This window comes from Sinohyriopsis cumingii, chromosome 5 (genome assembly GCF_028554795.1).
Source record: "Sinohyriopsis cumingii isolate HCF-2022 chromosome 5, ASM2855479v2, whole genome shotgun sequence".
Lineage (NCBI taxonomy): Eukaryota > Metazoa > Mollusca > Bivalvia > Unionida > Unionidae > Sinohyriopsis > Sinohyriopsis cumingii.
In genome coordinates, this window is record NC_142965.1 from 134,723,925 (window position 1) to 134,748,654 (window position 24,730).

At 36.1% G+C, this 24,730-nt stretch overlaps 1 protein-coding gene across 9 annotated transcripts in view; it reads right to left on the bottom strand.

The window, feature by feature from the left end:
• LOC149800285 (uncharacterized) overlaps nucleotides 1–24,730 on the bottom strand; it is a 45,421-nt gene that overhangs the window by 14,705 nt on the left and 5,986 nt on the right. For 2 of the 9 annotated variants that reach the window (XM_089959882.1, XM_089959876.1), the window contains 20 exons: nucleotides 23,874–23,957; nucleotides 23,196–23,258; nucleotides 22,839–22,922; nucleotides 16,195–16,278; nucleotides 15,538–15,621; nucleotides 14,847–14,909; nucleotides 14,487–14,570; nucleotides 13,826–13,909; nucleotides 13,128–13,190; nucleotides 12,766–12,849; nucleotides 12,112–12,195; nucleotides 11,439–11,501; nucleotides 11,079–11,162; nucleotides 10,434–10,517; nucleotides 9,766–9,828; nucleotides 9,403–9,486; nucleotides 8,418–8,480; nucleotides 7,487–7,570; nucleotides 5,492–5,575; nucleotides 4,743–4,826 (listed from right to left, as the gene is read on the bottom strand). In XM_089959882.1, the coding sequence (XP_089816008.1) occupies nucleotides 4,743–4,826; nucleotides 5,492–5,575; nucleotides 7,487–7,570; nucleotides 8,418–8,480; nucleotides 9,403–9,486; nucleotides 9,766–9,828; nucleotides 10,434–10,517; nucleotides 11,079–11,162; nucleotides 11,439–11,501; nucleotides 12,112–12,195; nucleotides 12,766–12,849; nucleotides 13,128–13,190; nucleotides 13,826–13,909; nucleotides 14,487–14,570; nucleotides 14,847–14,909; nucleotides 15,538–15,621; nucleotides 16,195–16,278; nucleotides 22,839–22,922; nucleotides 23,196–23,258; nucleotides 23,874–23,957 (1,554 nt within the window). The remainder of the gene's footprint in view (nucleotides 1–4,742; nucleotides 4,827–5,491; nucleotides 5,576–7,486; nucleotides 7,571–8,417; nucleotides 8,481–9,402; nucleotides 9,487–9,765; nucleotides 9,829–10,433; nucleotides 10,518–11,078; nucleotides 11,163–11,438; nucleotides 11,502–12,111; nucleotides 12,196–12,765; nucleotides 12,850–13,127; nucleotides 13,191–13,825; nucleotides 13,910–14,486; nucleotides 14,571–14,846; nucleotides 14,910–15,537; nucleotides 15,622–16,194; nucleotides 16,279–22,838; nucleotides 22,923–23,195; nucleotides 23,259–23,873; nucleotides 23,958–24,730) is intronic. The other 7 variants (XM_089959877.1, XM_089959879.1, XM_089959881.1 and 4 more) reach the window with 7 other exon arrangements.

The following is a 24,730-nucleotide window of genomic DNA, read 5'->3' on the forward strand; positions in this document are numbered from 1 at the left end:
AAGTATCATAGTGTATGGGAATTCGTGACATTATATATATTCGGATTCATTCCTATGTTGAAGTCATTCTTATTTCTTTTTTTCCTGTTGTAAATCTGCAGAAATGTTTTATAATGTACTTAGATCTTACTTGACATTAGCTTGGACTGTTAAGTGGAAACCAAAAGTGCCTATTATTTGGACAATAATATTGTTCTGGAACAATTGTGAATTATTCAAAGGATTTCTGAACAATGCCATTTGGTAATGGTCATGTATTGGAAACAACACATTTGATGGGTCAAACAAACCCAGGTCGGAATTTATTATGGAGATTTATGAGTCATTCATGTCAAAAGGTTCAATATCATTTATTCCTGATTTTGTTAATCCCATCTCTGTTAAAATATTAAGGAACATGGGAGCTTCTCAGCGTCTTTTATTATCAGGCATAATTTGCCTTTGTCTGTTAGTTATAATTCTTCTTCTTCTTCTATTGTTCTTGTTCAGAGAGCAGAGTGCGGCTTTATTCAGGGCCCAATCCATAATGCTAATTTAACATCAGACTTAGTTTTGGGACCAGTGACTATCGGTGCTGTGTTCTTTGCCCACTGAGGGTGGTCATTTATTGCTAGGCAACAGCTTATCTGGAGATAAGTTTGTGGTTAATACACTTATAACAGACAAGCCTTGTCTAGATAATAAAAAACTTGATCCTATTGAAAATGAAATCCCTAATTTATACCCAGCTTGTGCAGTTACTAGGGCTGTGGCAAAAAGAGCTATTGAAAATAAAGTTGAGTAGGAAATTATTCCTTTGGCTGACACATGTATTGGTCAGGCTTTTGATGAGGTCACTGCTGATTCTATTACTGCTCAGTCAAATGGTATTGATCATTGTGATCCTCCTTTTAATCACTCATTCTATTATCTCTAATCAACGTAACGGCAGTGATAACTTGTCGTCTAACAGGAAAAAAGATCATTGGATCTCCTGTTTGTTTCAAAAGGCTATTAGCAAAGCTGATTCCGCAGAGGTATCAATTTGCTTTTTTTTTTTAAACAGGTGTCCTTATGAAACAACGGAGACCACTTGAGATACCCGCTGGTGACGTGTGGCCAGTGTGCTATCAAATTGTTACTCATAAGTCATATAGACAAGAAGTTTGTTTTTAGCCCATGCAACTCCCTTGGCTGGTCATGTAGTAGTCTATGAGAATAACCAGAAGATCTTGTAAATATATGTGCACATGTTTTTGGCCTAAAATTAAAGGTGATGTTTCCAAATATGGTAGATCTTCTTTTATTTGTCAATTAGCCAGTTTTAGTTCTTCTGAACTATCTTTTGGACATGTTTTCCATGGACCGTTAGATGTGTTAAAAGAAAAACGTATATTAAATGAGGATTTTGATATCAATATTTTAGTTTATATATCTGATTGTGAAGTAGCAAGATATAATCTTCTGTCTACTCACCTACACAGTCAAAAGTACAATTAAGGCATGTCAAAACTACAAAGGTAAGAACTTTTCAAGCTGGTCATAAAGGTATGTCTCTCTTGCCAATACTTCAAAATTCTCATCAGATTATATATTATGATCATTATAAAGTTAAAAAGACAGTGATTTAAATTTTATCAACACTCCTCAGAAACGGAAACAGAAGTCACTGGTCATAAAAATATATCTGTTGATCATTCAGTAAATGTAGTTTTTCTTGTCTCACATAGTTACGATTTCAATGATGTACAACTGAATTATAGTGACTTTAGTTAAAAATTCTGAAATAATAAAGAATCAGGACAATAAACTTTTACACATACAGCCAGAGGAAAATAATGAATTTAAACAGCTAATATGTGAATATGAGCACTTGTTTCCAGATGTTCCAACTCGGACAAACAAAATCACCATGATGTTGAAATTATAGATTCTAATCATGTAAAACAGTACCCTTACAGGATGAATCCTCTCAAATAGGGAAGTTTGAAAAAGAATATTGAGTAATATTTGCAGATGGACTTTATCGAACCAAGCAAAAGTAGTTACAGTTTGCTGTGCAATCTTGTGCCGAAACCAGACAATTATTTCTGTAAGTGCACTGGCTGCAGAAAAGTGAACAGTGTTATCAAAATAGACTAATTTCCAATACCAATAATTGATGACTGCAAAAACAGAATTGGAAATGCAAAATATGTCAACAAATTTGACCTGTTCAGAGGATTCTGTCAGATTCTTCTTACGGACAGAGAAAAGAAATTTGAACTTTGCAACTCCAGATGGACTCTACCAATACAAAGTGATGTAATTTGGTGTGAAAATTCTCCATCAACATTACATCAGTTACTGAACATGATAAAATTTGGTATACATGGCTGTAATGCGTACATCGACGAATTCATTATATACAGCACTTCCTGGAAAGATCACCTGGAAACTATCCAAAAATTCTTCGTTCGATTGTGTGAGGCAAATGTGACAACTAATTTAAGTAAAAGTGAGTTCTGTAGAACTTGTGTCACATTTTTAGGACATGCTGTGGGACATGGTCCAGTTAAGTCTGTAGAAGCTAATGTTAAAGCTATTTATTAATTCCGTGTCCATCAGGAAAAAGCAACTGATGAGAATTTGGGCAATGGCTGGATATTATCGGAAATTCCACTCCATTTTTTCGTAATTGCTGAGCCCCAGACCAATTTATTAAGTAAAAAGACCAAGTTTTATTGGTCTGAAAAATAACACGAAGAGTTCGATAAATTAAAGGCCATATTTAAACGTGCACCAATTCTTTCAGCTCCAGATTTCAACCAATCATGTAAGATGTCTGTTGATGCAAGTGATGTAGGGGTTGGTGGAGTATTGATTCAGGAAGATAAAAATGGCGTGTACAATCCAGTGTGATACTTCTCTGAGAAGTTAAATAAGTTAACAAGAAAAATTATTCCACTATCGAGAAGGAGTGTTCTCCTTTAATTTTGGCTTTACAATACTTTAAAGTGTGATTTGATTCAGCTCCTTCTCCTATTATTCAATGATCACAACCCCTTTACTTTCAACAAAAACTGAGAAAAAAAATCGAAGAATGTTGAGATCGAGTTTGATTTTGCAAGAATAGAACATCGATATTTGGCACATCAAGGGAAAAAAATTAATCGCAGATGCACTTTCATGTGTATAGGAGATTGATATTGCTTTATTTTGTATATATATATATATATATATATATATATATATATATATATATATATATATATATATATATGTATATATGTGTGTGTGTGTGTACAATCATTATACACTTTCCAATGTAATTTCATTATTATTATCACTTAATTAATATGGATAAAAGAAAGCTTTTTTGCATAAATCTTTCTTTTGCTTATCAGTGGAAGTGTTATGGATATTTGTCTCTTTTGTAACCTCTGGTACATGATTTAATCTAATTATTTTTATTCATGTCATTGTTACAGAGCCATCACAATTTATCTGCAGAAGGAGAGTCTTCACTGACCTTCCTTTCATTTTTGAAGCTGTGCAGTCATTAGGACAATCCTGATTTGGGCAAATTGCATTCAAAAGGTTATGAAAGTGTACATATATAGCGAAAATTTAACACATCACAATGTAATTAGGAAATACAAGACAAAACCCAGTACCGAACACCATGCTTGGAAAACCACCTACCTGCACTTGTGACATAACAATAATTTAATTATTACTGACATATATATATATATGAGATAAAAAACAACACTAACACCAATAAATCTGTGCATCTAGTATCGCATTTACTGTACGCCTCTTTAGGCACAAAATGTTTTGTAAGAAATGGATGATGTCTTTATATTTTAAAATAACAATTACGTCATTGGCGTAAATGATTTGCATCATCATAACAATCTTATATGTAAAACAGGATCAAAATGATACACGAGTCTCCAATGAAAACAGAATCAGTGATACAATAAAGTAGAGAAAAGCAGTCATACATACAATTACTTTTTTATAAAGGGTATATAACATTTTGTTAAGTATATCTATATTGTTGTAACTTCTGGTACATGATTTTATTTAATCTTCATTATATTTATTTATAGTTGTAACTTATACAGAATATCTTTTATATAAACTGTGTACGTAATTTGGCTCTCTTAAGAATGCAAATTGCATAGGATCGATAGATTGACTGATGGGACATGGAAGTTTCGAGAATAATTCCGAGGTTTCCCATTGACTGTGTGAGGTCACATGAATATGCTTAGTTCGTCATAAATCAATAGTATATGTCGTCACGTAGGGTAAAGTCACAACATACAGTGTACATAAAGAGAAAATTAAGCATTCAACTTCATTCCAATTTTTGGAGTCATTCACACTCATTGTGTTCCTGGTGTAGGACTGCAGACATGCTTTATGTTGTACTTTGATATTTTTCGAGGGAAAAAATCCATCTGTTTGGATTTGTTCAGTGGAAATAGAAAGTGCTTGTTATTTGGACTATAATATTATTATGGAACTTTTATAAATCATTCCAAAGACACATAGTACCTTGGTACTAGGGCCATTGGGAAACAAAGCATATAATCTATAAGCCCAATGGCTTTAATACCAAGGTTCAACATATAAATAGCTAAACATTAAAATTAAAAAATTTATATTTTGGATATCCTTTATAAAAATATAATCTATATATGGCTGTTTATATATGGCTGTATATATATATATATATATATATATATATATATATATATATATATATATACCTGATAAGGGTATCTTCTTTTATCTTCCTTTCATTTTCAAGCTGTTTAGACAACTTGGCATTCTTGGCTTTGGCAGATTGCAGGCTGAAAATAAATAAATAAATTAGACAAATGTGCGAAAATACCATCAAGCTAGTAGTCTTTTTAAACTATATAGTGAATATTATTCGAGCTTCTATTTGCAAGGAGTAATTTTCTCTCATTTCCTTTCACAGGTCGAAAGAGTGTCAATGTTTTCTTCTAACATTTAAGTCTTTGTTATCGATAAAGTTGAATCAGTTTTTGGATTTGTATCTTTTACTAGTAAGTCATGTTGAATAAATCTTTCTGATGAAAAGAAATTTTGCATTTTTTATATCTGGCAGCAGTATTATCAGCTAAACCTTATATGAAGATAGAGATAAGGTGACAGTCTTGAATCAGTGAATCATTTGTAGTGTGGGGGCCAACTTTCAACTCTCTGAAAAAAGTGCAATGTCTTAACGTAGTAGAAGTAATTTAATATTAATTCCTAGATAAATGAAATGAAAATGAAAAATATTGCTTTCTTAATTATTAGATTTATATACGCTTTATCTTGAATTTTCCAAGCATATGTCATCCAACATTTATTATCCACTGTCAACATTTCCAACAGGAGAAGAGAGTCGTTCTTAATATATATATTATATATATATATATATATATATATATATATATATATATATATATATATGCTTATGTGTGTGTGTGTTTGTTGTGTTTACTACCTGGCAAGGGCTTCCTCTTTTGCCATCCTTTCTTGTTTAAGCTGTGTAGACAGCTGGGCATTCTTGGCATTGGCAGATTGCAGGCTGAAAATCAAGAAAAGTATACAAGCGAGTGGAAACACAGTTGAAACAATAGAATATTTTTATACTAAATATGGAATATTAATATAGCTGCTCTTTCAAATGGTAATTTTCTCTCAGTATCTTGAAATGGCCAATGTTTTATCCTAGCATTCAAATAATTGTTATCAATAATATTTAATTTGATTTTTTAGTTGTATCCTTAACTAGCATGCTATATCCAAGCTGTCTTCCACGAGTGAAATTGCTTTAAAGTTAGATTTGGTGGCATTACTATAAACTAAACCTGGTGTGATGATATATATATATATATAATGTGACGGTCTTAGACCAGTAAGGCAACTGTATTGTCTTTGGTGACTTTCAGCACGAATAATTGTAATGCCCTAACGTGGCTGAATCAATTTGATATTAATCCCATTGTATAGAAATTGAAAATGAAAAAATATAGCTTTCTAAATTAATAGAGTTATACATACTTTATTTGAATTTTTCTTAACATATATCGTCCAATGCTTTTGAACCAGTATCTGCGTTTCTAGCTTAGTCCAGCAGTGACTGACACAGAAGGATATTACTACATGCTGACATTGCTACAGCGCAATCTATTGTAACGTATCTGCAGGAGATGAAAGTCTTCACTGATCTTCCATTCATTTTCAAGCTGCGCAGTCAATTTAACAATCTGAGTGGGCAAACTGCATGCTAATTTAGGTTATTGAAATGCATAAAGGCAGTAAATAACAGACCCATCACAGAGCAATTATAACATACAAGGCAAGACCCATTACTGAACACCATCGATATAATCATTCCTTTTATATCAAATACCCAATCTTAGTGCTTGGAAAACCATCTTGCTGTAGTTTTCGTAAATGAGGCATGCGTTTGGGCACAGAGAGTTGGCTTATGGAGAGAACTGATCAACACTGGTATGAATGGGAAAATGCTCAAATTGATAATGAACAAGTATATGGATATAAAGTCCACAGTGTAAAGAAATCACTTATATTTATTTGTATTATCACAAGGTGAGAAACTTTCTCCTGTATCTAAATGACAATGAGAATCACTTTTTGAGCTGAAATTGTAACAGCATTAAGCTGAATTACTGGATATTGTATGCTATTCATTTGTTTCACTGTATGAAAACGATAAAAATGCAACATAACCTTGACGTATTCTTTAATTACTGCCAAAAATATAAACTTATCATTAACACTAGCAAAATGAAAATTATGATTTTTGGGAAATGTAGAAATAGGAAAAATGTAAATTTAAAATTAGGAGATTCGGAACTTGAAGGTGTCCGAAATTATAAATATTTAGGGTTGACCCTAATGAAGAATGGTGGACATTTGTTGGGAATCAAGAACCTAATTAGTCAAGCCAGAAAAGCTATGTACCTTCTTAAGAAAATAATATTTAGTCTGAACTTGTCTGTTGACTGTCAGCTTAATTTAAGTCTTAAACCTTTTGATATTATAATATTCCCAATTCTAACATACGTGACTGAGATCAGGGGTTTCGAAAGATTAGATATGATGGTACGGGTTCATGTAGATTTTCAAAAATATATGCTCAAAGTTTTTTTTTTTAGAATCCACTACCTCCATGTATATGGTTTTTGGTTAGCCAGTGGTAGAAACTTTTTTTACACTGTGGGGGTGGTGAATTTTATTACCTCCTTGAATGTAACTATTTCAGAGAACCAAAAAATAGATTACTATCCAGACACTTATATATGAATTCATATGAAAGTTAAAAGAATTATTGTGTTCTGAGAAACTTGGTGTTTTAAAATAAATCTATCTAAAACGACTGATATAATTTTATCAAACGTTCGCTATTTTCAAGTCATCTTTACTCGATGTGTGTATTGTTCTTTCCCCTTTTAAAGAAGAGAAAGGTAACCTCATAAGGGCCTCCTCTTTTGCCTTCCTTTCATTTTTAAGCTGTTTAGACAACTGGGTATTCATGGCGTTGGCAGATTGCAGGCTGAAAATCAAGAAAGTATACAATAATAAGGAAACACAGTTGAGATAATCGAGTCTTTTATACTAAATATGGAATATTAATCTAGCTGCTCTATCAAGAGGTAATTTTCTCTCAATATCTTGATAGAGTCGAACAAATGACAAAACGTTCTCATAGCATTCAAAACATTGTCATCAATAATGATTGATTTTGATATTTTGAGTTGTAAATCTTACTAGTATGTCAAGTCGAATTAGTTTTCTTAGAGTAAGAAAGAATTAAATTTTGATTTGTCTGCATTACATCAACTAAACCTGTTCTGTTAAATGGTAGAGATAATGTGACGGTCTTAAACCAATGAAACAACTGTGGCGTAGTGGTACAATTTCGTAACGTGGTAGCAGCAATTTAATATTATTCCAAGCATACAGAAATTGAAAAACAAAAAAAAATATAGCATTGTTAAGTATTGGATTTATATCCACTTTTCTTGCATTTTCTAAAAATATATCATCCAATGCTTTTTATCCAGAATCTGCATTTCTATATTTTCTCCCGCAGGGCCATGTATTGAAATTTGTCTCAAGAGGAAGAGAGTCTTTGGTGATTTTCCTTTAATGTTTAAGCTGTGCAGTCAATTGGACAATTTTTGGTTTGGGCAGACTGAATGGCAATGTTATGAAAGAGTTTAAATGTGGGGGAAAAATTATACTTCCCTCAATATAATTAGGAAATACAAGGCAAAGCCCGTTACTGACCAACACTAATCATTCGTTTTGTATATAAAGTACATAATCTTAGTGTTTGGAAAAACACTTTGCCATATATATATGTGTGTGTGCGTGTGTGTGTGTACGTATGTAACTACCTGACAAGGGGATCTTCTTTCGCCTTCTTTTCCTTTTCGAGGTGTGAAGAAAACTTGTCAATCCTGCAAGAAAAAAGAGGAAAAATTATGGGTTAGTGGATGCAAGCCTGAAGCTGGAATGGATTGCAATTACGAATATGCTAAACATGAAGTAAAGAAGTACAGGTGTTATGCCATTTGAATAAACGGCCCTGTTTATAACTGTATAATAAGAGACAGTGTGAAATGCAAGAGTTTCACACCAAATCCCACATTTCTTTGTGCGTATCACGCTTAATATCAACTATCGAAATCTTAGAATTTGGAAAACCACTTAGTCGCATGTAATGTAACGATTAAATGTGTATGCATTTGTGTGTGAGTGATTTTTCACTTTAGATAAGTAGGCGGATAATGTACAACATTATAACCTGATAAGGGCCTCCACTTTTGCCTTCCTTTCATTTTCAAGATGTTTAGACAACAGATTATTCTATGTGTGTGTGGCACGCGCGCACGTGTGTGTGTGTGATTTGCATTTTAACATAGGATTAACAACTTTTCAGTCATAACGCTACAATATCTACAGTGTGACAGTTTATAGTGATGTCTAGCACTGGAGCATCATGCCACAGACATGTAGAATGATATCCGTCCCAGTCACATTATACTGACACCAGGCCGACCAGTCCTAACACTGACCTCTCAATGCTGAATGCCAAGAAAGGCAGCTGTTAGTACCATTTTTATACGTCGTTGGTATGACTTGACTGGGGATCGCACCTACGACACTCCAACGCTAGGCCACTGTAGCAGTGAGTATTATTTAATCATTCATTTTATATAAAATACAGAATTTTGGTGTTTGGAAACCACTTAGCCGTTACTTAATGAAACAATTAAAATGTAATGGTTTATTTAGTACTCCAGTATGCATGTGTGTGTGTGTGTGCGTGTGTGTATTTTCAATCTAACCAAGAAGGCGGAGAATGAATAAAGTAACTACCCAATAGGTGTCTCCTCTTTAGCCTTCCTTTCATCTTCAAGCCTTGTAGACAGCTGGGAATCCTTGGTATTGGCAGACTGCAAACTGAAAATCAAGAAATGTATACAAATATGCAGAAAAACCTTGAGATAGTAAATACTTTCAACACCAAGTATTGAATATTACTCGACTACTCTTACCAGAAGTATTTTTTTCTCATTTCTTTACAAGACAGAACAAGTGTCAATGTTTTCTCCTAACATTCAATTCATTGGTATCAATAATGTTGCATTTGCTTGTTCGTTTAAGTTGTTCATCTTTATCTTTGTCCCCATCCACCACACGCCTCAAAAAAAGAAGAAAAACACCAATGTAGGCAACTACCTGGCATGGATATCTTCTTTTACCTTCTTTTCATTTTCAAGCTGTGTAGACATTTTGTCAATCCTGCAAGAAAAAATTGGAAAACTTATTGGTCAGTGGACACAAGCCTGAAATTGGATGGAACACAGTAATGAGTATTTTGTGCACGAAGTAAAAACAACAGGTTTTACAACCTTCTAATACATGAACCCGTTGATAAATGCAAAAGAAACAAATTGAATAATAAAGAGTTTCATACACATTCCTATATATCTTTGTGCGTATCACGCTAAATATCAGCTATTGTATCGTAGTGTGGGGAAAAGCAGTAAGTAATGTAACGATTAAAATGTATCAGTTTCTATATATATATATATATATATATATAGTGTGCGTGTGTGTGTGTGCCCAATTTAACTAAGAAGGTGGTTAAAGATAAGGGCCTCCTCCTTTGCTTACCTCTTGTTGTCAAGGTGTTTAGACAACCGAGTATTATCTAATCATTCATTTTATATAAAATACTGAATCTTGGTGTTTGGAAATGACTCAACCGTACTTAATGAAACAATTAAAATGTAATAGTTTCTTTAGTACTCCAGTATCCATATGTGTGTGTGTGTGTGAGTGTGTGTGTGTGTGTCTGTATTTTCAATTTAACCAAGAAGGCAGAGAATGAAGTACGTAACTACCCGATAGGTGTCTCCTCTTCAGCCTTCCTTTCATCTTCGAGCCCTGTAGGAAGCTGGGTATCCTTTGCGTTGGCATATTGCAAGCTGAAAATCAAGAGATGTATACAAATATGTGGAAATATCGTTGAGACGGTAAAGTCTTTCAATACGAAATATTGAATATTAATCGACTACTCTTACAAGGAGTAACTTTTTCTCATTTCTTTACAATATCGAACAAGTGTCAGTGTTTTCTCCTAGCATTCAATTGATAGATATCAGTTAAGTTGAATTTTGCTTGTTTTTTAACAGTTGTTCATCTTTATCTATGTCCCCACCCACCATATCCCTCAAAAAAGAAAAAACAACAACACCTTTATGGCTTAATAGATGCAAGTCTGAAACAGGAATGTATCCTGATCACGAGTAAATTGCACATGAATTGTTCATCTTTATCTTTGTCCCAATCAATCCCACCCCTCAAAAAGAAATAAAAAGTGTGAGTTAGTAGACGCAATTCTGAAACTGGAACAGATCACAATCACGAGCAGTACTTAATGAAACAATTAAACTGTAACATATTTTTAGTACTCCAGTATCCGTGTGCGTGTGTGTGTGTGTATTTTCAATTTAACCAAGAAGGCAGAGAATGAAGAAAGTAACTACCCGATAGGTGTCTCCTCTTTAGCCTTCCTTTCATCTTCAAGCCTTGTAGACAGCTGGGAATCCTTGGTATTGGCAGATTGCAAACTGAAAATTAAGAAATGTATACAAATATGCAGAAAAACCTTGAGATAGTAAATACTTTCAACACCAAGTATTGAATATTACTCGACTACTCTTACCAGAAGTATTTTTTTCTCATTTCTTTACAAGACAGAACAAGTGTCAATGTTTTCTCCTAACATTCAATTCATTGGTATCAATAATGTTGCATTTGCTTGTTAGTTTAAGTTGTTCATCTTTATCTTTGTCCCCATCCACCACACGCCTCAAAAAAAGAAAAACACCAATGTAGGCAACTACCTGGTATGGATATCTTCTTTTACCTTCTTTTCATTTTCAAGCTGTGTAGACATTTTGTCAATCCTGCAAGAAAAAATTGGAAAACTTATTGGTTAGTGGAAACAAGCCTGAATTGGAATGGAACACAGTAATGAGTATTTTGTGCACGAAGTAAAAACAACAGGTTTTACAACCTTCTAATACATGGACCCGTTGATAAATGCAAAAGAGACGAGGTGAATAATAAAAAATTTAAAGACACATTCCTATATATCTTTGTGCGTATCACGCTAAATATCAGCTATTGTATCGTAGTGTGGGGAAAAGCAGTAAGTAATGTAACGATTAAAATGTATCAGTTTTTATATATATATATATATATATATATATATATATATATATATATGTATATAGTGTGTGTGTGTGTGTGTGTCCAATTTAACTAAGAAGGCGGTTAAAGATAAAGGCCTCCTCCTTTGCTTACCTCTTGTTGTCAAGGTGTTTAGACAACCGAGTATTATCTAATCATTCATTTTATATAAAATACTGAATCTTGGTGTCTGGAAATGACTCAACCGTACTTAATGAAACAATTAAAATGTAATAGTTTCTTTAGTACTCCAGTATCCGTGTGTGTGTGTGTGTGTGTATTTTCAATTTAACCAAGAAGGCGGAGAATGAAGTACGTAACTACCCGATAGGTGTCTCCTCTTCAGCCTTCCTTTCATCTTCGAGCCCTGTAGGAAGCTGGGTATCCTTTGCGTTGGCATATTGCAAGCTGAAAATCAAGAGATGTATACAAATATGTGGAAATATCGTTGAGATGGTAAAGTCTTTCAATACGAAATATTGAATATTAATCGACTACTCTTACAAGGAGTAACGTTTTTCTCATTTCTGTACAATATCGAACAAGTGTCAGTGTTTTCTCCTAGCATTCAATTGATAGATATCAGTTAAGTTGAATTTTGCTTGTTTTTTAACAGTTGTTCATCTTTATCTATGTCCCCACCCACCATATCCCTCAAAAAAGAAAAAACAACAACACCTTTATGGCTTAATAGATGCAAGTCTGAAACAGGAATGTATCCCGATCACGAGTAAATTGCACATGAATTGTTCACCTTTATCTTTGTCCCAATCAATCCCACCCCTCAAAATGAAATAAAAAGTGTGAGTTAGTAGACGCAATTCTGAAACTGGAACAGATCACAATCACGAGCAGTACTTAATAAAACAATTAAACTGTAACATATTTTTAGTACTCCAGTATCCGTGTGTATGTGTGCGTGTGTGTGTGTGTATTTTCAATTTAACCAAGAAGGTGGAGAATGAAGAAAATAACTACCCGATAGGTGTCTCCTCTTTAGCCTTCCTTTCATCTTCAAACCTTGTAGACAGCTGGGAATCCTTGGCATTGGCAGATTGCAAACTGAAAATCAAGAAATGTATACAAATATGCAGAAAAACCTTGAGATAGTAAATATTTTCAACACCAAATATTGAATATTACTCGACTACTCTTACCAGAAGTAATTTTTTCTCATTTCTTTACAAGACAGAACAAGTGTCAATGTTTTCTCCTAACATTCAATTCATTGGTATCAATAATGTTGCATTTGCTTGTTCGTTTAAGTTGTTCATCTTTATCTTTGTCCCCATCCACCACACGCCTCAAAAAAAAAGAAAAATACCAATGTAGGCAACTACCTGGTATGGATATCTTCTTTTACCTTCTTTTCATTTTCAAGCTGTGTAGACATTTTGTCAATCCTGCAAGAAAAAAATTGGAAAACTTATTGGTTAGTGGAAACAAGCCTGAATTCGAATGGAACACAGTCATGAGTATTTTGTGCACAAAGTAAAAACAACAGGTTTTACAACCTTCTAATACATGGACCCATTGATAAATGCAAAAGAGACGAGGTGAATAATAAAAAATTTAAAGACACATTCCTATATATCTTTGTGCGTATCACTCTAAATATCAGCTACTGTATCGTAGTGTGGGGAAAAGCAGTAAGTAATGTAACGATTAAAATGTATCAGTTTATATATATATATATATATATATATATATATATGTATGTATGTATGTATGTATGTATGTATGTATGTAGTGTGTGTGTGTGTGTGTGTGTGTCCAATTTAACTAAGAAGGCAGTTAAAGATAAAGGCCTCCACCTTTGCTTACCTCTTGTTGTCAAGGTGTTTAGACAACCGAGTATTATCTAATCATTCATTTTATATAAAATACTGAATCTTGGTGTTTGGAAACGACTCAGCCATACTTAATGAAACAATTAAAATGTAATAGTTTCTTTAGTACTCCAGTATCCGTGTGTGTGTGTGTGTGTGTCTGTATTTTCAATTTAACCAAGAAGGCAGAGAATGAAGTACGTAACTACCCGATAGGTGTCTCCTCTTCAGCCTTCCTTACATCATCAAGCCCTGTAGGAAGATGGGTATCCTTTGCGTTGGCAGACTGCAAGCTGAAAATCAAGAAATGTATACAAATATGTGGAAATACCGTTGAGACGGTAAAGTCTTTCAATACGAAATATTGAATATTAATCGACTACTCTTACAAGGAGTAACTTTTTCTCAGTTCTGTACAATATCGAACAAGTGTCAATGTTTTCTCCTAGCATTCAATTGATAGATATCAGTTAAGTTGAATTTTGCTTGTTTTTTAACAGTTGTTCATCTTTATCTATGTCCCCACCTACCATATCCCTCAAAAAAGAAAAAAAACAACAACACCTTTATGGCTTAATAGATGCAAGTCTGAAACAGGAATGTATCCCGATCACGAGTAAATTGCACATGAATTGTTCACCTTTATCTTTGTCCCAATCAATCCCACCCCTCAAAAAGAAATAAAAAGTGTGAGTTAGTAGACGCAATTCTGAAACTGGAACAGATCACAATCACGAGCAGTACCTAATGAAACAATTAAACTGTAACATATTTTTAGTACTCCAATATCCGTGTGTAAGTGTGCGTGTGCATGTGTGTGTGTGTATTTTCAATTTAACCAAGAAGGCAGAGAATGAAGAAAGTAACTACCCGATAGGTGTCTCCTCTTTAGCCTTCCTTTCATCTTCAAGCCTTGTAGACAGCTGGGAATCCTTGGTATTGGTAGATTGCAAACTGAAAATCAAGAAATGTATACAAATATGTGGAAAAACCTTGAGATAGTAAATACTTTCAACACTAAATATTGAATATTACCCGACTACTCTTACCAGAAGTAATTTTTTCTCATTTCTTTACAAGACAGAACAAGTGTCAATGTTTTCTCCTAACATTCAATTCATTGGTATCAATAATGTTGCATTTGCTTGTTCGTTTAAGTTGTTCATCTTTATCTATGTCCCCATCCACCACACGCCTCAAAAAAAGAGAAACACCAATGTAGGCAACTACCTGGTATGGATATCTTCTTTTACCTTCTTTTCATTTTCAAGCTGTGTAGACATTTTGTCAATCCTGCAAGAAAAAATTGGAAAACTTATTGGTTAGTGGAAACAAGCCTGAATTGGAATGGAACACAGTAATGAGTATTTTGTGCACGAAGTAAAAACAACAGGTTTTACAACCTTCTAATACATGGACCCGTTGATAAATGCAAAAGAGACGAGGTGAATAATAAAAAATTTAAAGACACATTCCTATATATCTTTGTGCGTATCACGCTAAATATCAGCTACTGTATCGTAGTGTGGGGAAAAGCAGTAAGTAATGTAACGATTAAAATGTATCAGTTTATATATATATATATATATATATATATATATATATATATGTATGTATGTATGTATGTATATAGTGTGTGTGTGTGTGTGTGTGTCCAATTTAACTAAGAAGGCAGTTAAAGATAAAGGCCTCCACCTTTGCTTACCTCTTGTTGTCAAGGTGTTTAGACAACCGAGTATTATCTAATCATTCATTTTATATAAAATACTGAATCTTGGTGTTTGGAAACGACTCAGCCATACTTAATGAAACAATAAAAATGTAATAGTTTCTTTAGTACTCCAGTATCCGTGTGTGTGTGTGTGTGTGTGTCTGTATTTTCAATTTAACCAAGAAGGCAGAGAATGAAGTACGTAACTACCCGATAGGTGTCTCCTCTTCAGCCTTCCTTACATCATCAAGCCCTGTAGGAAGATGGGTATCCTTTGCGTTGGCAGACTGCAAGCTGAAAATCAAGAAATGTATACAAATATGTGGAAATACCGTTGAGACGGTAAAGTCTTTCAATACGAAATATTGAATATTAATCGACTACTCTTACAAGGAGTAACTTTTTTTCAGTTCTGTACAATATCGAACAAGTGTCAGTGTTTTCTCCTAGCATTCAATTGATAGATATCAGTTAAGTTGAATTTTGCTTGGTTTTTAACAGTTGTTCATCTTTATCTATGTCCCCACCCACCATATCCCTCAAAAAAGAAAAAACAACAACACCTTTATGGCTTAATAGACGCAAGTCTGAAACAGGAATGTATCCCAATCATGAGTAAATTGCACATGAATTGTTCATCCTTATCTTTGTCCCAATCATCCCCACCCCTCAAAAAGAAATAAAAAGTGTGAGTTAGTAGATGCAATTCTGAAACTGGAACAGATCACAATCACGAACAGTACTTAATGAAACAATTAAACTGTAATATATTTTTAGTATTCCAGTATCCGTGTGTAAGTGTGCGAGTGTGTGTGTGTGTGTATTTTCAATTTAACCAAGAAAGCAGATAATGTAGAATGTAACTACCTGAATCCAGTCTCCTCTTCAGCCTCCCTTTCATTTTCAAGTGGTTTAGACAGCTGGGCATCCTTGGCTTGGGCAGATTGCAGGCTAAAGTTTAAAAAAAGTAAACAAATATGCGGATTTTACACCCTTCTAATACACGGCCCCTTTGATAAATATATAATCAGACAATGTCAACAACAGTGAGTTTCACACCAATTCTACATTTCTTAGTGCTAGTCTGCTTAAAGTAGTCCTTTTCAGTAAATGGGGAGTCAATTTAATATCGATGAATTTTTCTTTTCAAGGAGCTACAGCACAGATCTGTGCATTGAACCGACAAGAGGTTAAGAGTTAGTGTGCCCTAACGTTTATGGTGTTTCAAAATAAAGTAGAATTTGAAGTTCAATTCTGCAAGAGTTATCCTTATCATGTTCAATTTTCACCAGTTTTGATTGGTTAGTAGAGCATCAGACTCGTAACCTAAAAGTCACAGGCAGGTTTTCTACTCACCCAGGATATCAGATCATTTGAATCGCAATGTTCTTGTGAAGTACATAAAACAAACACTTTCCTCAGTGTGTTATATGCAGTAATGTGTTAAATGTGCCATTAAAATCAACTAAAATCATATATATCTTCTTTTTTTTGCATCGCTTTGTATATACTTGTCCACCTATACTTTATCTACCCATATGTTTACCTACCTATCTGCATATTTACCTAACCACCTATCTCTTTACCAAGTAGATTTTATGGTTTAAGGGTACTTTGGACTGGTTTTGACCGGTTTTAACCAGTTCCATCTGGATCAAACAGGTTCCATCCAGATCAAACCAGTTTCAGCTGGTTCAAACCTGTTCATTCCAGTTTATGCTGGTTCAAAACCGGTTCAAACCGGATTAATCCAAGTAGATTTTATGGTTTAAGGCTACTTTGGACTGGTTTTGACTGGTTTAAACTGGTTCCATCCGGATTAAACCAGTTCCAGCTTGATCAAACCAGTTCATTCCAGTTTTACCTGGCTCAAACCCGGTTCAAACTATTTTAATCTAAGTAGACTGTATGGATTATTGCTACTTTGGACTGTTTTTGACTGGTTTAAAATTTTGCTATGCAGCTCATCTTGGTGATCACAGTGATACCTACGAATTCGGTAGTTTGGAAAATCAGAATAAAGTGTGGGCCCATTCTTCACTAAAAATTGGAATCTCTTTTCTGTCTGTTTCATTTAAAGATGATAATGCAACTCTTGTTTTCATTGATTCCAGTCTGCAGTTCCAGTTTACCGAGTACAAGTAGCGATATCAAGCATTGAATGTAAATGAACAAGGGTTGCCATTATTAGGGTGATATCATCAGCCAACGCAGGGTTCCCAGCATAAACTGATCATACGCTTATTCTTAAATTGGAATCTTCTAGCAACTTTAACAAATCATTATTTTATATACCAGATACAGAGGTGTGGAAAGCACTCTGCCTTGTTGGACACCTTGTCTGATTGATATGGGTTCAGATTCAGTGCCATTTATATTAACAATGATATTGATATTAGAGTATGATTCCATAATTACAGTGAGGAGTTTGCCAGAAACAAACTACAGGGAAAGCTTTATGAAAAGGCCCTCGTGCCATAAAATGTCAAAGGCCTTCTTTATGTCCAGAAATCAAGATATGTATACAAGTGTGAGGAAACACAGTTGAGATAGTAGGGCCTTTGATCTTGCTTTTCTTTGAAAGTGTAATTTCTTCTCAACATATTGAAATGACCGAAAAAAACGTCAATGTTTGCTCCTAGGATTCAATTCAATGTAATCAATAAAGTTTAATAATTTGTTCGTTTAGTTGCATCTTTTACTAGTATGTCATATAAAAACTCTTCCGAGAGTAAGATTTCTTTAAACTTTGATTTGACGGCTTTGTTAACAGCTAAACCTAAAATGCTGATTGGTAGAGATAATGTGATGGTCTTAAACCAATGAAGCAAATGTACTGTCGGACGGACTTTCAGCATGAATAAGTGCAGTGTCTTGACATGCTAGAAGCAATTTATTATTATTCCCATCATACAGAAATTGAAAATGAAAGAAATATAGCTTTGTTAAGTATTAGATTTATATCCACTTTATCTTGAATTTTCCAAACACGTCATCCAATGCATTTTATCCAGTATCTGCATTTCTAGCTTTTCCTGCAGTTTCTGACAAAAGACAATATTAATACATGCTGGCATTGTTACAGTGCCATAGGTTGCAAGATATATACAGAAGAAGAAAGTCTTGATTTGTCTTCCTTTAATTTTCAAGCTGCGCAGTCTATTGGAAGATCTTGGCTTGGGTAAATTGCAAGCTATAGATTATGAAAGTGTCTAATGGCGGGGAAAAATTATACCGATCACAATGTAAATAGAAAATGCAGGGCAAACTCATTATTGAACACCATCGATTGAAGTGTTCGTTGCATATCAAATGTCGAATGTTAGTACTTGGAAAACCACCTAGCTGTTGTTGTTGTTGTTCGTCCATCAGTGTCGATGAGGACTATTTAATGTCATCGATTCACTGGGGGTGGGTCTGGAGATGGCTGATCAGCCCGATTGGGGCCCAGAAGAGTCTGTTGCAGTGGGGACATGGAAGTGCAGGTTGCCGACAGGGAGTTGTGGAACTGCTTTTCCTTGATTTACTCAGATCCCATTTTTCAGCTGCATCGACTAGTCTTTTTCGCTCAAAGGCTTCTGCACCTGCGTTGACTGCGCCAAGCAGATCGGTTAGCAGCGACAATCTCCCAGCTGTCAGGATCAATGCCTAGGTTCTCCAACGAAGCCTTGAGGGTGTCCTTGTACCTCTTTTTTGACCACCGTGAGATCTTTTGCCTTGTTGTATATCTCCATTGAAGACCTTCTTAGGTAGGTATTCTATTGGCATGCGGACAACATGGCCAGTCCATCGGAGTTATGTGTTGCACAACATGGTGTGGATGCTTGTCATGCCAGCCTTAGTGAACACCTCTGTGTTTGGTACTTTGTCCTGCCATCTGATTTTCAGGAGTTTCCGCCTAGTGGTTAGAGCATCCGCCTCGGATGCGGGAGGTCGTGGGTTTGATCCCCAGCCGAGTCATATCAAAGACTTACAAAAATGGTACTAACAGCTGCCTCGTTTGGTGCTCAGCATTAAGAGGTTAGTGTTAGGACTAGTCGGCCCGGTGTCAGGATAATGTGACTGGGTGGGAGATCATGCTACATGTCTGTGGCATGATGCCCCAGTGCTAGACATCACTATAAACTGCCACATTACAGACATCGTAGCGATATGACTAAAAAATTGTTAAAGCTACGTTAAAAATCCAAATCACATCACATCACATCAGGAGTTTCCACAGGGAGCTCATATGGAAGTGGTTCAGTTTTTTAACATGGCGGCTATACATAGTCCATGTCTCGCAAGCATAGAGGAGGGTGGGGAGAACAACCGCTGTGTAGACTTTGAGTTTGGTGGCAAGCTTGATGCCTCTCCTATTCCAGACATTTGAGCGGAGTCTGCCAAATGATATGCTGGCTTTGGCAATCCTAGTGTTGACCTCATTGTCTATGTAGACTGCTTGTGAGAGGGTGCTACCGAGGTATGTGAACCTGTCTACATTTTTGAGCTTATGGCCATTTACAGTGACGGATGGGTTCAGGTAATCTTCTCCCACCAGACTTGTAGATCTCAGATGGGATGGAGTCTGCTCCTGGAGCTTTCCCCACTAGACAGGAGCTCAATGGCCTTATGAGTTTCCAGCACTGTTGGCAGGGTAGCCAACCTATCGTTGATCTCCACCTGGGGTAGACGGTTGATCGCTTCATTGTTGATAGAAGAGGGTCTGTTGAGGATACCGACAAAGTCTTGCGCCCAGCGATCCATTATCTTCTCCTTCTCGGTTATGAGAGTGCTGCCATCAGAGCTCAAGAGTGGGGCTGTGCCTGATGTCACTGGACCATAAACATCACGAAGAGCACTATATAGATTTTTCATGTCTTGTTTGTTGGCAAAGGACTGGATATCAACAGCCTTTCGCCTCAGCCATGTGACCTGCATCTCGCGTAGTTTCTTCTGCACAGCTTTGCGGACTATGCTGAAGACATCTTTCATTTCAGCAGACTTGGGGTTGGTGTTGTATACACGATGTACATCATGCTTCTCCTCTAGCAGGGACTGTATTTCTTCACAGTTCTTGTCAAACCAGTCTTGGTGCTTTCGCGCAGTGACGCCAAGGGTCTCGGATGATGTAGAGTACACCAGATGTTTGAAGGCCATCCAGCATTTCTCTACGTCCTTTTATATTAGAGTCTGTGGTTTCTAGCTGGCTTGTCAGAGCTTCAGACAGAGCTTGCTCATTGTTGCATACTTTCAACCTGAAGTCATTGAGTCGTTTTGGGATTTTAATTCCCTCTGGCAGGTTAAATTCTAAGATTCATCTTGGAAATCAGTAGCCTGTGGTCTGTCCAGCAGTCAGCACCACACATGGCCTTGGTCACACGAACATCCTGCCTGTAATTCCTACGAACTAAGATGTAGTCGATCTGACGCCAATACTTAGACCGTGGGTGCATCCAAGTTGTTTTAATATGGTTAGGCAGACGAAAGATGGTGTTTGTGATCAGGAGATCATATGTTGCGCACATTCTCAAAAGCAGATGTCCATTACTGTTGCAATTGCTAAATCCATGTCTACCAATAACTCCGTTCCATAAGATGTAGTCCTCGCGAACTCTGGCGTTCAAATCACCAAGAATGATCAGCTTGTCTGATTTTGGTACTGAATCAATCAGAGTTTCCAGATCCTGGTAGAACTTGTCTTTGACTTCCTCCGATTAGGTCATGGTTGGTGCATAAGCACTAATGAGTGTGGCTTGCTTTTTTCCATTGTAAGGGTAGGTTAAGAATTATAAGCCGGTCATTAATTATCTTTGTTAAGATGGAGAGCTTATTCACCAAACTCAACTTGACAGCGAATCCAACTCCAGACTCACGACGTTCATCGGTGCCGCGTCCACTCCAGAAAAAGAAGGTAACAAGCTCCAACTTCAGTCAGTTGGCCCTCGTCGGCCAAGCGAGTTTCACTTAGGGCTGCTATCTCTATCTTGTAGCGAGCAAGTTCTCTTGCAATCAGCGCAGTTCTTCTCTCTGGTCTGTCAATCCCTGCATGATCCAATAGAGTGTGTATATTCTACGCACCAAGAGTGAGTGAAACGTTTTGGGTTTTCTTTATGTTTCGACCGCAAGAATGGAATTCCCTCCAGCCGCGGTAAGCTGGTCGGGGTAGATGAAGCAGGCTTTTTAGGGCACCTTTTCTAGCCCCTTGCTCAGGCTATGGAGGTAATCAGCGCTATCCTGAAGAGGTTCGCTTGGTCGATCAGACGGCTGACGACATCAATTTCTGCTTCAGATCAATGGAAGACGTCGATATGGCCTGAGTCGTCTGCGTGCAGGTCCGCCACTACGACTGCCAGTGCATCCACATCTGCCACGTCGCAGCTCGCCCATTGCCGCAGGACTTGGGCACGGGTGATGATATCAATGACTTGCGCGTGATTAAAGTGAGGAAGAGTTGCGCTGTGTCCGCCTCTTTCTCACGTCCAGGCTCCACTTTGTCCAGTTGCAAGACGTAGTCAAGACGGCTGGAATGGAGACTGGATGCAGTGGAAGACCAAGGCGCCCTACATGTCTTGCCGTGCTCTTAGCGCCCCACATCACCTTGATGGGTCCGCCTTCCTGCCCATTGACCAGCTGGTGGTTCCTCCACGCAGTCCGCCGGTTCCAGTCTTCACGTGCAATGGGTGACAATCCCTGACTCATCGTGGGTTTGAGACCCGTCGGTTACCCTCAAACTTGTTTGACCGGCCAGTCGAAGCCGTTGCCCGTGGTGTGGCCGCTGCGTATGCTACAGCTTCTTGGAGCCACAGGTGAGAGCTGAGCGCCAAATGGAGACCAAAGGTGGACTAGCTACCAGCTACTACCCCTCAATTAGCACCCCTTACACCACCCTAGCCGTACATAGGGTAAGAATTATAATGTAATGGTTTATTTAGCACTGAGGTATGCGTCAGGATATAGAGACCTGCTTAGGAGGGAACTGATTAACACTGAGATAAATAGGAGAACACTCAAAGTGATAATGAATATGTAGATGGATGTAAAGTCTTGTACATTCCACAGTGGAAATAAATCATTTATATTTACTTGTAGTCAATGATTTAGACAAGGCGAGGACGATGTAGTATGATGTCCCACCCAGTGACATTATCCTGACACCAGGCCAACCAGTACTAACACTAACCTCTTAATGTTGAACGCCAAGCAAGGCAGCTGTTAGTTCCATTTTTATACCTCTTTGGTATGACTCGGCCGAGGATCAAACCCACGATCTCCCCCATTCGAAGCGGAAACTCTAACACTAGGCCACCGGAGCGGTCAGTATTCTCTAATCATTTATTTAATATAAAATACAGAATCTTGGTGTTTGGTAACCAATTAGCCGTACTTACTGAAGCAAATAAAATGTAATAGTTTCACTAGTACTCCAGTAAGCATCTGTGTGTGTGTGTGTGTGTGTGTGTGTGTGTGTGTGTGTGTGTGTGTGTATTCTGAATCTAACCAAGAAGGCGGAGAATGAAGAAAGTAATTACCCGATAGGTGTCTCCTCTTTAGCCTTCCTTTCATTTTCAAGCCTTGTAGACAGCTGGGAATCCTTGGCATTGGCAGATTGCAAGCTGAAAATCAAGAAATGTATACAAATATGCGGAGAAACCTTGTGATAGTAAAGTTTCTCAATACCAAATATTGAATATTACTCGACTACTCTTACAAGAAGTAATTTTTTCTCATTTCTTTACAAGATAGAACAAGTATCAATGTTTTCTCCTAACATTCAATTCATTGGTATCAATAATTTTTAATTTGCTTGTTTGTTTAAGTTGTTCATCTTTATCTATGTCCCCATCCACCACACCCCTCAAAAAAGAAAAACAAATGTAGGCAACTACCTGGTATGGATATCTTCTTTTGCCTTCTTTTCATTTTCAAGCTGTGTAGACATTTTGTCGATCCTGCAAGAAAAAAAGAAGAAACATTATTAGTTAGTGGACGCAAACCTGAAAACGGAATGGAACACAGTCACGAGTATTTTGTACACGAAGTAAAGACAACAGGTTTTACATCCTTCTAATACATGGATACGTTGATAAATGTAAAAGATATAACGTCAATAACACAGGGTTTCAGACACAGTCCTATATCTCTTTGTGTGTATCAGGCTGAATATCAGCTATTGTATCTAAGTGTGAGGAAAAGCAGTAAGTAATGTAACGATTTAAATGTAACAGTTTCTTTATATATATATATATATATATATATATATATATATATATATTTATATATAGTGTGTGTGTGTGTGTCCAGTTTAACTAAGAAGGCGGTTAAAGATAAGGGCCTCCTCTTTTGCTTTCCTTTTGTTGTCAAGGTGTTTAGACAAGTGAGTATTATCTAATCATTCATTTAATATAAAATACCGAATCTTGGTGTTTGGAAACTACATAGCCGTACTTAATGAAACAATTAAAATGTAGTAATTTCTTTAGTACTCTAGTATCCGCGTGTGTGTGTGTGTGTGTGTGTCTATTTTCAATTTAACCAAGAAGGCGGAGAATGAAAAACGTAACTACCCGATAGGTGTCTCCTCTTCAGCCTTCCTTTCATCTTCAAGCCATGTAGGAAGCTGGGTATCCTTTGCTTTGGCAGATTGCAGGCTGAAAATCAAGAAAATTATACAAGCGTGCAGAAACGCAGTTGAGATAATCAAGTCTTTTATATTAAATATGGAATATTAATCTAGCTGCTCTTTTCATTTTCTCTCAATATCTTGAATTAATCAAACAAAATGTCAATATTTTCTCGTAGCATTCATGTCATTGTTATCAATAATGTTTACATTTATTTTAGTTGTATCTTTTGCCTAAGATGTCATGTCGAATTAGCCTTCTTAGGGTTCGAAATATTTAAATTTTGATTTGGCTGCATTACATCAACTAAACCTGCTCTGTTAATTGGTAGAGATAATGTGATGGTCTTAAATCATTGAAGCAGCTTTGGTGTAGTGGTACAATGTCTTCACGTGGTAGAAGCAATTTAATAGCATTCAAAGCATATAGAAATTGAAAAAGAAAAAATATAGCTTTGTTAAGTATTAGATTTGTATCCACTTTTCTTGCATTTTCTAAAAATATGTCATCGAACGCTTTTTATCCCGAATCTGCATTTCTATATTTTCTCCCGCAGCGCCATCTATTGTAATTTGTCTCAAGAGGAAGAGATTTTTCAGTGATTTTCCTTTAATGTTTAAGCTGCGCAGTCAATTGGAGAATTTTTGGTTTGGGCAGATTGAATGGCAATGTTATGAAAGTGTTTAAATGTGGGGGAAATATTATACTTACCGCAATGTAATTAGGAAATACAAGGCAAAGCCCATTACTGACCAACACTAATCATTCGTTTTGTATAAAATACATAATCTTAGTGATCG